This window comes from Xiphophorus maculatus, chromosome 16 (assembly GCF_002775205.1).
Source record: "Xiphophorus maculatus strain JP 163 A chromosome 16, X_maculatus-5.0-male, whole genome shotgun sequence".
Classification (NCBI taxonomy): Eukaryota; Metazoa; Chordata; class Actinopteri; order Cyprinodontiformes; family Poeciliidae; genus Xiphophorus; species Xiphophorus maculatus.
The window spans coordinates 19591410-19604836 of NC_036458.1; the positions used below are offsets into that span (position 1 = coordinate 19591410).

Here is a 13427-nt window from a genome sequence, read left to right on the forward strand (position 1 = left end):
GCAACACTGGACTCTGGTTGTCAGAAGGAATATTTAGGGCCGGCAACTTTTTAAAAATTATTTTGATTTAAGTATCTAATCATTGTCAGAAATCCAAGGAAGCAGAATTTGGGTCGCACCAAGGAAATGTACTGAGTTGAAAGACGAAATCTGACACGGAGCCGAGCGACAACAGTGTAGTCAAAACAATTTAAATTAAAACCCAGATTATTACGAGTCCGCCATTCTCAATAAGTTTCATTGTCTTTAGGCCAGTTGATCAAAAATAAATAAAATCACGTTTCCTAAAGTGCAACAAGTGACCAAGAGAAATCGTGACTGATCAGAACAAACCAAACAGAGAGACCGTAGCAACCATAACTGAGAAAACTAATGGACAAAACATGAATATTCGGCTACAAAATCATTTTGTTTGCTGGCTTTAAGGTGGCCTGATGACCTCACAGCGGTTGGTAGGGTGAGCATCACATGGGCTGCCCTCTCATGAGACGAGCGCAGCATCAGCCTGAGGCAACGTCTCCAGAAAGGATTCTGTATCCTAAACTTGGGTCCTGGTCATACCCCCACATTAATTACAAAGGAATAAAAAAATGTAATATTTTATATTGGCTGTCACAAAGCCCTGAAAATCAGTAAGCGGAAGTAAGTAAGAAAGTAAACTCCTGTATGATACTAAGTGTGACCACAACGCAAAAAAAAAAGCAGACATTTTGTGATGGGACAAACAATTTTCGCGCCACTGTAGATGCCACTGCACACACACGCGCTAAGCAGATGATTCCTCGATCTTTTCCCCAGAGTCACAAATAGTCTTTTCTACAACAAAGCTGGTAATCCTGTTTCTTGCAAACTCTAAAACTCCCTCTCTTCCCCCACCCCCTCAGCTTGCATGTTTCCACCCGAACAGCAAACTCATTCCCACAAAAACAACAGCAACACAGGGACTGTTTGGCTGCTTTGCATGTCCGTGGTGAAGAGCAGGGAGTCTCGCCGGGACAGTTACCTGTTTATCAGCTGGAGTAAACTGGTTACTTCTGCTCAATGTTTATCGCCAGCTTTTATACCTTCAATAAAAATAAAATAAATAAAAATAATTAATAAAAAAAAACGGAGAAAATTACAATAATTGCAATTAGGGTCTTGACTTTATTGAATCTCTCATGTGAGTCAACTTGGAGGGAATTTTGGGATTAATATTTATACTTCCTTCTTTTACCACAGCAGTTTCAAGTTAGGGAGAGCAATAAACAGAGAAGTAGCCAAAAGACCCATGTTAACTTTGGAAGAGCTGCAGCGATTGACAGCTCCGGTGGCTCTATTGACTCAGCAGAATAGGATGTGCAACATTTAAAATCCAAGGAGGAATTTTATCCCTCAGTTCAGCTAAATAAAACTCAATTAAAACAGTTAATGTTTCATGATTTTTCTTAAAAGACAATTCATGTTTTTGGTAAATATCTGTTATAGGATTTCAAACATGACATATTTCTATTCTTGGGTGTTCAAATGCAGAATAATGAAACTTTTGCATAAATTGATGCATTTTCTGCTATGGAAAGTTGATAGTTGTGGGAAAAACGAATTAGAAAAATTGATCTAAAATATATTGTTGGTACTTTTAGTGTCATCCTGCTGTGGAAATACAACGCAATTATTAATTGAAAAACAGATAACTTCTTGGTTTCAGAAAGAGCATAATTTGTTAAAGTGACAGAGGCCTGATTGCAAACCATTAAATCAGGAAGTAAAATTTATTTTAAATCATATTTCATATATAGAGCATTTGTATTACAACTGAAGGTAACATAGTTACTTGATTATGCTATGAAACAGCACTATGTGACTTGAAAACATAATACTTTAACTTTGAAGTAAACTAAGCAGCTGCTATGGGTCTCCACACCAGCAGGGGGTATATATATATATATATATTTTTTTTTTTTTCACTGTAAATGGTAGTTTTATTTGACTTTTGTCTTAGTTTATTGTCAGTTAAACAGCCTTTATCTTCTTACAGAAATAATTAAAGAGGCAGTGTTATGTTCAATCAGACAAATAGCTTTATTCCAATAGAAAGTAAAGGAGCACAGCACATTTTCACATGTTAAGGCTTTTAGTTCCTGTTTTTATGTGGTTGAGCCATACTCTGCTTCTAAAAAACATAAAACACAAACCATATCAGTAAAATGGGTCATAACAAAGAGAACAAAACAGTGCAAAATAATACAAAACACACACATAAATAAGGAGTGCAGCACTCAGAAAACACTCCAGCCTCTCGTTGCGAAGGTAAATGTTCAAATAAGCACAAACAGCTTAGATAGAGAATGACAATAAACAGCTTGGATATGATGACCAATGGTGATACAAACAAGACATGGCAAATTATTTATTATTATTATTATTTGACCTTTGTTTAGGGTTAATTAGGTCCTCAGAAATGCAGATATGTCAGAATTACAAAAAGAAAGATTAGGCATGAAATGAAAGAGATACATTAAAGTTATAATTTAAAAATTCAATGACAAGAACATGAAACAGTCTAGAAGGTGTTACCCCTCTGCACCAATTATTAGCATGCATTATTAAGGGCAACACACTTTTTTTTTAAAGTTAATATCAGACTGCATTAATACACAAGTGGCAGCTGCTTCTTATTATTGGCTTGTCAAACACGGAATACTGAACTTTTACATAAACAATGAATAATAACGCTCAAGCAAAAAGCAAAGACAGCAGTGAAGGCTTCCAGTGTAGTTACGTCGTCATGGCAAACATAAATTCAGCAGTGTAATTACAGCAAACTGTTAGAGCTAGAAATGTGTTCTCGACGGCCCACTTCCACAACCAATAAAAATAGTTAATTGACATGCTGAGAAATAATTCATCATCGGAATTAATGCTAATGGACAAATAACGAGGCAAAAGTTAATTTTGACACATACAAGTAAAATTATACAGTAAAACAGACAAGAAAGGTCTACTTAGGTAGTTTTGGATGTCACGTTGGGAGAAACATCTTAAAAAATTCAGTTTCTTCTTTAGAAAACATCAAAAGTTTTGGTCATAAAACTTTGGTCAGCTTACATAAAGTTTACATAAATAAATGACAGGTGCTTCACATGCACTGCGTCGTCTTTCTCGATGATAGTGTGAAGTAGTAAAGTTGGTTTTGTGTAGATATACGACGCACTTTGTCTAACTGTTCATGTTGTTTACAAAGAGACGTCAGATTAACATATCGTAATGTCTAAGCTGAGTAGAATCCTGCTTTCTAGGTTTGTTGTGTAATTAAATGTCAATCCTGAGTTAGAGTGGAGAGCCGACAAAGGAAGTAGCCCTCGGTTTGTGAGGCATTTGATGCGTTTCATAACAAAAAGAATTTGGCTTGCATTTAGTCACACCATTCAAACCCTGATCAAGACCTTACTACTGTGGAAGAGGCTCGTAAAAGACAAAGTGCCGGGGCGTGCCGTGGTGGCGTAGGGGACAGCGCGACCCATGTTTGGAGGCCTTGAGTCCTTGACGCGGCCATCGCGGGTTCGATTCCCGGACCTGACGATATTTGCCACATGTCTTCCCCCCCTCTCCTTTCCCCTTTCCTGTCAGCCTACTGTCATATAAGGGTCACTAGAGCCCACAAAAAGACCCCTTGGAGGGGTAAAAAAAAAAGACAAAAAAAGACCAGCCAGCTGTAATTCACGTGAAGTTTCCACACTAACGGGAACACGATGCCCATGCATAGTTTTGATGTTGGAAGTGTCAGAAACTCTGCTGTGGATGTTTTTCTTCGCATTACCAAGGTATTATAATCCCAGACTCCTACACCAAGTGCCGGCGGCGACTTAAACTTGATTAAAAGGTCCACACTCGGTACACTCGGTGCTGTAACAGCATGCGCTCCACCTGGCCGAGGTCAGAAGGTGTTTCCCCCTCTGGGTCTCCAGCCGACTCCCCCAGTGCTGGCCCACTCCCCCACAGACCAGAGCACTTCTATCTCTGACGTAGCAAACAGAGCCGCCTCTCCTGCTTTGGTCTGACACTGGGGCTGAACCTGCACCGGCACTTTCTGCTATGGCCATCTGTCATGGCCGCGATAATGTTGTGTAGACGGGCTGCTCCCAGTGCGTGGGGCTGTGCGACTGCGATGCACTGGTTGGGTCAGTGATGGCGGTGTAAAGAGGCCTCTGCGAAGGCCCCATGTAAGAGAAGGCAGAGTACAACCCCGAAGCCTGGCCGGAGTGGCCGTAGTACGTCCCCGAAGGCTGGTGGTCGGCATATTCCGCAAACTGAGCCCTTGAGGCCAACGAGGGGAAAGCAGAGCTATAGTGGGGAAGGCTGAGCGGCGTGTAGGTGACGTGGGCACCTGCTGAGGCTGCTTCCGCAAAGTGAGACCCAGAACCTTCGGCCTCGCTCTTAATCTGCGCCTTGTATGGATCTGAGCCCAGGGGGGAGCTGTGATGTTGCTGCGGCTGCTGCTGCTTCGAGAGCCAAGCTGCGGAGTGACCGCCGGCTGCAGCCAAAGCCGACGAAATGCCGTAGGCAAACGGAGAGGCCGGAGAGGCTGCTGCAGCTCCTCCTGCTGCTGCACCAACCCCTGGATGCCCGTTGGGGGGAAGGTACTGGTCAAACTCATTGACATCAAACGGCTCCATGTTGGCCATCACCTCATGGCTTATCTCACCGATGTCCACGTTACCAAAGTCAATGTGAGGTTTGCCAGATCCAGGAACGCCTTCTGCTCCCGTTGTCCCCCGTGTGCCGCCATTCCCAGCTCCCTCCCTCTTACCATCTCCTGTCTTTCCAGACTGAAGTTCGGTCTTGGGAGTGGTGGGAGGTGTGGGAGGACTGTGGCTCTGACCTGTAGAGACACAGTAAGATTGTTACCCCATTTTTAGTTTTGCAGACTAAAAACATTTATCAAACACTGTGCCTTCTTTTGAAGTTGAATCTAAGGGTGAATTCACACAATCTCTGTTCAGTCCATTTTTATTGGACTCCAGTTCATTTGCCTAGAAAGTCCAATTCGTTTGGGGATGTATGGATGCACAATTGAACTCTGATAAAGTCCAAAAAAGTTAACTCTGGTCCGATTGCATGGGTGGACCTCCAAAAGTAGGAAGTCGATTATAACGCAGGGTATTCTTTGTAAATACAACCAAAACAAACATGTCTATCGCTAGTGGGTGAAATGGTTTGTGTTCTTTTACAAAAGTCAAAAGACTTTTGTAACTGCTAAAATCTAATGCTACTCCATTTTTGTTTACATTTCACAAAGAAGGAAGTTGTACTCGGTGTCTTCTTCAGAGGTTTTCATATTGTTTCCTCTAGTGGTTCTCGGTGCAGTGCCCCCACAGGCGGGGAGGGGAACAGGTTTTTCAAAATGTGTGTTTTATTTGACACAGTACAGTGTGAAAGCAAATCGCACCAGCTGAAAATGTAACGAATATTGTAATTTTGTTCCTCAATTGAGCCGAGTCTACCGGACTATCAGGTGTGAAGCCAGAGGGGACTCGGCTCCCCCGCTGTGGGCCACTTCCAGGTGGAGGCCCTTGTAGTGGGATTGGCTGTGGCTGACCTCACCCTCCAAATGGCCATCGGCCTCACTTCCTGACCCGGAGCCGAGCTTCCCGTTTTTACGGCGTCGCGGCTGGTATTTGTAGTCCGGGTAATCCTTCTTGTGCTGCTTCCTCAGCCTCTCGGCCTCCTCGATGAACGGTCGCTTGTCACTCTCATTGAGAAGCCTTGGACAAGAAGAAGAGATTTAAAGGGATGCTTGCAAAGATAAACGCTATGCAATCGATCCTAAATTGGATACGCCTACAGAATTTCAAAGACCTTTGCATAGCACTATAACTTAGGAAAGTCAGATTATCGTTTGATCAGAGAATCATTTATTGTGATAAGTTTCTCATCATATGATTTTTGATTTATCGCTCTTACGGTAAATTCCAATTAATGATGCTTAAACCCTCTCAAAACTGCCTTTATTGTCGAGTTTGATGGTTTTATTATATATGTTTGTTCCATAAAAGCATAAATAAATACCAATAAATTTAAAAATGCAAATACCATGTGCAGTTTAGTGATACAAATTACATTTCTTTATGTGATTGGTGTCCTAAAGAAACGCATTAGAAATATAGTATTTGTGTTTGTGGGGCTATAATTGCTGTGACACACAATTATAGTCATATGGTTACCTAAAAGACTGTGTAATAAATATTTCTTATTGTCAAAATATCGTGATAAAACTTTAATTCCATATTGTCCAGTCCTAATCGTAAGTCAGGGCATTAAGGGTCAGTGTTTGTCTGGAAGGTGAGCCTTAAAATAAAAAATATAAACACACAGTTTATGCTGTACTTTGTTTCGCTTTATTAGAAAGAATCACTTTTGAGAATCACTGTATACCACAAGGACAAGTCAATTCAAATACAATCTACTTCAGATAAATGTGGGATAATGTGTTTTTTGCATTTTAACAAACTGTGCTGAGTGTCGTTTTCTCTTTGTTTTCCCCCCAGATAGCTTAATTTAATCCAAGTGCACCACTGATTTGCCTGCCAGGGGCTTTTGACTGCAGGACAGTAATGAAATAAAAAGGCCAAGGTCGCATCCTGTCTGCGAACACGGAACTGAGCTCCTTCTATTACTACGACTGGAAGGGGGATGGCATGAGAAACCCCTGACCTCCCTTAGCCTCCCTGTTTATCGTGTTCCAGGACCAGTTAACTCATCCTGACTGAGCCCAAGGTCAGCTTTTATCTCATTAATATTTGATCCGATCAAGTTTAATTCCTTTAACTTTGGTGACCTTTATGCCTTGAATTGAGTATCGCTATCACACTTAGCTGCCCAAATGAAACTTTAGTTAGGTGTTTGCATGTGAAGATGAGCATCCAGAAAGCCATTCTCAGCTACTGGATACAGCATGAAATTTAGAATAAGACTTCTGGGGATAACTTTTTCATGCAGTTCAAAGTTTTGAAATAAACATGTAGTGGTATTTGTGTTTAGAATAAATCCCTCTTTTGACAGAGGATAAAACCCTTGACAATGTTTTGCCATGGTCATGTGATCATGATAGAAGTAAGTTGGTGAGCTGTGACCAAACGAGGCCAACAAAATGGGCAGAGCTGTGGTCCTGAGTGATGCTTTGGGATAACACAAGCTAACTAGAAAAAAAAGTGAGTGTTGGACTATTTCTTTTTTCATAAATAAGCACAGCAGGTATCTTTATGTGCCAAGAGGAAAATTAATAAGTGTTTGCAGCCTCTCCCCAAAGCAAAAAATAGTTGAAAAGACAGAAAACACTAGGTGGCCTTCCATCTGAACGACCTAATATTGTTGTTAAAAAAGTGAGTAGTAAAAAAAAAAATCCACAACATTAAATCTAAAGGTGGGTGATTGGAGATGATCAACAGGACTGACGAAGTCACTTTCAGTGTCTTTGGCCAAATGTAAATGGAATCTGTGACACGTAAAACAAGCTGGATAACCTTACAAACTATGCACTGCTACAGCTTTTATGATGGGATATTAAAAAACACGTAGATCATCGCCTGATAACTGGCGAGTCCAAATGCTTCATGCACATTTCTGTTTCAATGCTTCACATAGCTTTTTTTAAATTAATGGGTTTTTTTACTGGTGCCACTATGTAACAGCTCCTGTAGATTCCTAGGACTTAAGAGTTTGCTTTCGGCAAATTGCAGGAACTTCTACTTAACTTTGTGGTTGCTTTCCAGACACTTACTAGCGACTTTCATCAACTTCTTAATAGATTTTCATCTATTACAATTCTAGAGTATTCCAGAATGGCACACCTCAAGGTGGGGGCATGTTGGAGAGCAGCTCTGTAACACAGACTGCTACAGGAGTTTCTTCCTTTCCACTGCCATCAGCATCTACAACAACTCTTTGAAGAACCTTGGATAAGTTACAACATTTAACTTCCATTCAGGATTAATCTTTTTTTATCATTATTTAAATACAACTTATGAGCCTATAATTAGATCTGAAGAATGCTTTCAGGCGTGAAACATTTTTCGAATTAAGAAGATAAGTTCAGTTTGTTTTTAGCACTTTGGACAGCCACTTTCCTCATAATAGAGAATATATAGAAACATTTGGAAAGTAACCTCTAAGTCCAGAGAAAGTAGTTCCTGGTAAGTTCAGGGAAAATAAACAGAAAACGTTCCATATAAGTAGACCTAGTAAGATCTGAAAAATATCGAGAAGTTCATGAGATTCCACAAAAACTCAACACAGTGACATAAAACACCAGCAGCGCGGTGTGGGGCCCTCACCTCCACAGCTTCCCCAGGGTCTTGCTGAGCTCCGCGTTGTGCAGGTGTGGATGCTGGTCGGCCAGTTTCCTCCGCGCGGCCTGCGCCCACACCATGAAGGCGTTCATTGGCCTCTTCACGTGCGACTTGCTCTTGCTTCCGGCGCTCACGCGCACGGGCATCGGCACGATGGTCCAGTCGTAGCAGTTGAGCACCTGACTCACCGCCTCGCGGATGCCGGCGGGGAAGCGCTCGTCCTCGTCGTCGGACCTGGCGGAGGAGCAGCCCGCCGAGGCCTCGTCCAGAGCCGTCAGCTGCGGCTCCTGCCCGCCGAGAGGCGAGTCGATTCCGTCTGCCGCGCTGGAGGAATGACCCGGGGACAGGGAGCGACTGTCGTCCGAGATGCCGGGACTGAGCTCCAACTCTGAAATGCTCTGGACCTCTCTGGACATCTTCTTTGCCCCCCTTTCTCTCTCTCTATTTCTCTCTCTTAGACACTCTCTCTCTCTCTCTCTCTCTCGTCCGGAGTACCAAACTCTGTTCCTGAAAGCTCAGCTCTACCTGTCAGGCTCCGGCTTCTACCTATGTACCTCAGAATGACTCACCGAGCGGAAGCTCTCCCTTCTGTCTCTTTGGCCTCCAATGAAGTTATAATATAAACTGCCAGTCTGTCTCTACTCTGAGCCTGCGTTGCAAAACTCTGTGAGGGTTCCACATTAAAGTTCTTTCCATCCGCGTTGTTGGTATCATAGGCGGCTCAGTGCGCACCTTGGACCCCAGTTTACCTGCTAATGGACAGCGGTCCGTGCCAAACTCACCCAGTCCCACTTCCTTTCTGACTTCCCGTTCTCTCTCTCCTGCGGCTGTCCTGCGGTCGAAATCCAACAGCGAGGACCTGGAGCAGAAAATGTTTAAGTTTAACATCAACTGAGCAAATCCTGTTGGTTTATCGTGAAAATGTTCTCTGTTATTATTATTATTATTATTATTATTATTATTATTATTATTATTATTATTATTATTATTATTAATTCGCTAATGTTTGTGTAACTTGAACATGGGCGTCTCCAGAAAATTCCGTAAAAAAATGAGACCTAATGGGGGCCCGGCCAAAGAAAACAAAAATAATCACAGCAACATAACCATATAAATAGTAAAGTTTATTAAAACTTGCCCTTCCCACTCTTAAATTTATAATAAAAAATATTGTGCCTGTGTGTATGTTTTTAGGCGTTTTCTCCATTGCCTGTACACATTTTAAAGCCAAGTTGAAATGACTGAAAAAATGATCTTCATTCCAACAGTTAGGTAAAGCTATACAACAATGTTCTACATTATTCTTCATAAAATGTTGCTGCCAACCCCGCAAACAAGCTGTTGCGCCCCCCAGTGGACGCCATGGCCCCTTTAAATTTGCCTAACCTTCCAGAAAGTATACACGATGTTCTTTATAAAAATGAATTTCATGATTTAGAAGAATTTAGAATTTAATTCATTGACTTACTATTTGCTTATTCATTCATTTCTCGTTTTTTCCCCCCCACTCAATCTTTTAGCCAACCATGCAGAAACAACGTGAAATTAATAATTGAAATGATTAAAATGAGAAATGGTCTTTGTTCTAGCATTTTCAATGGACACTGCTTTTACGTGGGACTCAAAAAAATGAGCTGATTTGAAAGCACAAACCACACAGAGTTCAAAAGTTTTTTAAAAGCTCCTGAGGTGGATTAAAAATTTGAAAACAATGTAAGCATTTCTGCATAGCAACACGCCTTTAATTAAGTCACACTATGGTTTTCGTTTTTGTTTCTTTTCCGCTAAATATGATTATTTACAGAAAGCGGGAAAGACTTAGCGACTGGCGCAGGAAACATAAACCTCGTGCGTTTCCTTTACGCGTTAGCAAACTAGACAGCGCTTTTGTAAGACGAGACAAAGGTCCACAATCGTTTTCTCAGTGAAATGGACTCCTCTCGTTAACCTAAGTGGATGCATTAGCCGTGTCTCTCGATAAACGGGTTTCAAAAACTAGCATTTAATTGACGGGTGTCGGCGGTGTTCGTTTCCAGAAAACAGGTGAATGACGCTCCGCCACCTGTCCAACGTCTTGAAACTCGCTCACCACCTGGACTACAAGTCCCAATTAGCGGGCTGTCATTAGGTCCCAAGAGATTTCAGTGCGTAAAAGCCGTGCGTAAAAGGTAACCCAACGACATGTATAGCGCCACGGTTTGCTTGTTTGCGTCTCTTGTTTATGTCCGACTTTATTGTCAGATTGTCAACATTGTGTTCTGGAGAGGAAACAAGGAAAACTTTAGAATCTACTGCTGGTTTTCATTAGTCTATTAAGCACATTTACTGGGCATGATGAATTTGGGCGACGGGATCTCATTATCACCGCCTGACTGGCCAATAAGTTGACCTTAATTTGCTCGCTGCAAAACTTTGTTTTGTTTTGTTTTGTTTGTTTCCTATGTTAGGTTCATCCAAGCTGCAACATACCACAATAAAAGAACAAAATGTGATTTTAAACAGTGCGCAAAGTTTTTAAAAAGTCGAATCCAGGCCACATTTTTAAATAGTAAAAAAAAAAAGGTATAAATGAATAAAAGCAAAATAAATGGTCGACGTTGTAATCAAGAAATCCGTCTGCAACAGAAGCACTTGTTGCTCTAATGATTCCAGGAATCTTAATAATAATGAAACAGGACTTAAAGCCATTCAGAGCAAAAATGTTAAAACGTCAAACACACAAACTACTCCACAACTCTTTATCAGCAATCAAAAGCGATGACATTACATTTCTAATTGTGAAGAGGCGAAAACGATCAAACCGCGGAGCCGGAGCGGCCACCGCCGGCAGAGAGCAAAGAGTTGGAAATGCTGAGCGCCTTACTTCGGGAATGAGAAAAGGAGGTCGCCGGTTTAGCACGAGGATCCGTGAGTTCCCGAGTCTCCAGAGTGACGCTCGCTTCCCAGCCCCCTCGCTCGCAGCCCGAGAATGAATGCTGGCTCTGTGTGTCCGTGCCAGGGCTTAAAGAGCCCCTTGTGCGAGGACGGGAGAGGGAAAAAAAGAAAAAGATACAGGGGACGGGTCTTAAAGTCGCAGCGCGCATATATGCAAATTCAGAGAAGTCTGTCTATCTATCTATCTATCTATCTATCTATCTATCTATCTATCTATCTATCTATCTATCTATCTATCTATCTATCTATCTATCTATCTATCTATCTATCTATCTATCTATCTATCTATCTATCTATCTATCTATCTATCTATCTATCTATCTATCTATCTATCTATCTATCTATCTATCTGTCTATCTGTCTATCTGTCTCTCTGTCTGTCTGTCTGTCTGTCTGTCTGTTTATCTATCGTTACAATCTCATATGTTCAGTTTAGTTTGTTGAAAAATAAGATTTTAAAAGCATGCCACATCACACTAGTTGTTGTTTATCGATTTGTTATTCTAAAAAGTAGCTTAAAAATTTTGGCCCCCAGTTTTTCATGGAGCTGCAGACTAATATTTTCAGCAACCAAGAAGTTCTAGATTTGTATTAAATACTCGGGTTGACAGTACATTGGTTAAAATGTGAATGGAGCATATGGTTTATAAACGAAGTGTTCAAAATTTGTTGAATTCTAACAGCCTTAGCTGTTCCGTTGAGGCAACAAATCAACACTTGTTGTTAGAATTCAACTGGAGATATTTATTACATCAGTCTGCTGTTAGCTGTGGTGTCCAGCAGAGCATGTAAAAGCAAATAGCCTGTCCATATCGATTGTATTAAGGATGAATGGATAAATTCAGTAAAAAAAATGAAGAACCGTCCTATTGGCGCCACCGCTTTGCACTTGAAAGTCGGATTTTCCTACTTCCCAGCCGGAAAAGAACAAAGAATGAAACTTGAATTCTAGAAAAGTCAGAGCTTGCTGAGCAGTCAAACGTTCACTTTCCAATATGGCTGCCAGACAGGTAGCGAAAGTTGCATAAAATATTAGCACTTGTCTCTTTAAAGATCTATGGATGATCTGAATTGTGACATTTAATTTTATTGTGGTGTAAATGAGGTATTTTAATAGAATTAGATAAAATGGAAATAAATATACTGATTTTGGCTCGACCTGACCAGTTTGTGCCAAAACCTTAATGCTAGCGCTAATGCTAAAGCTTGCTAGCAAGCTGAGCTTCTTAACCAGAACGTTAAGAACTTTTTAAAAAGTCACATTTGAAGTTACTTTTTTGTAAAAAAAAAATAAAATAAAATAAATAAAAATAAATAAATAAATTCAACTTCGGTGACATTTCTGCCTTCTCAGGCAGACAGAATATTTACTGAGAATGTTAGCTTCTTCGGTTCCCCTTGAGAGATTTTATTATCATTTATAGTTTACCTGGCAACTACATATTTTTGAGTTTTAAATCTTTTTTTATTTATTTGATAATTTTGTTCAAACTTAATTAATTTGCTTTTTTTTTTTTTACAACTAATATGGGAATTCCGCCTTTAAGATGCGCTAATGCTAGCTGCGTATCATTAGCTGGCGTAGCTAACAGAGTTGCTTTCTACTGGTCTGTCTCAGATCATGTGAAATGCATTTCGTTGCTGAAGATTCTGGCTGGGCTTTACCTTTTTATTTTATTTCTTTATTTTTTATTACAGCATAACAGAATGTCTGTGTCCATGGCGCGTTACGCTTTACGCAGGCTTGTCGTGTTTTCTAACTGGATCAGCGCCTTTTTACAAACTGAGACATGAACGCTCGTTGAAATCGAGCATCACTTGTATATAAACAGAAAGGAGAGACTAGAGGGGACGTTATGGGTCGCTCCGACACAAACACAAGCGCTGTTCCCCGCTACAATGACCCCTTGTATCTCTGCCATGCGACACACACACACACACACACACACACACACACACACACACACACACACACACACACACACACACACACACACACACACACACACACACACACGCGCACACACACACACACACACACACACACACACCGGCCCCCAATCCAAAATTCACCACGTTTTTCATTAGCAATGAATGTTGACTCTGATAAGAGAGGCCCTAACAATGATGACCCTGTGCCTCTTTTATTCCTCCTCTCTCCCCTCC

At 41.1% G+C, this 13427-nt stretch overlaps 1 protein-coding gene across 1 annotated transcript; it reads right to left on the bottom strand.

Moving 5' to 3' along the window:
* Positions 1 to 2037: 2037 nt before the first annotated feature.
* Positions 2038 to 11313, bottom strand: sox10 (SRY-box 10). Its single transcript, XM_023349343.1, has 4 exons — positions 11191 to 11313; positions 8313 to 9186; positions 5584 to 5744; positions 2038 to 4861 (listed from the first exon to the last, which is right to left on the bottom strand). The coding sequence occupies exons 2-4, from the start codon at positions 8741 to 8743 to the stop codon at positions 4086 to 4088; spliced, it is 1368 nt and encodes a 455-aa protein (XP_023205111.1). The 5' UTR covers positions 8744 to 9186; positions 11191 to 11313; the 3' UTR covers positions 2038 to 4085.
* Between the last annotated feature and the right edge of the window lie 2114 nt (positions 11314 to 13427).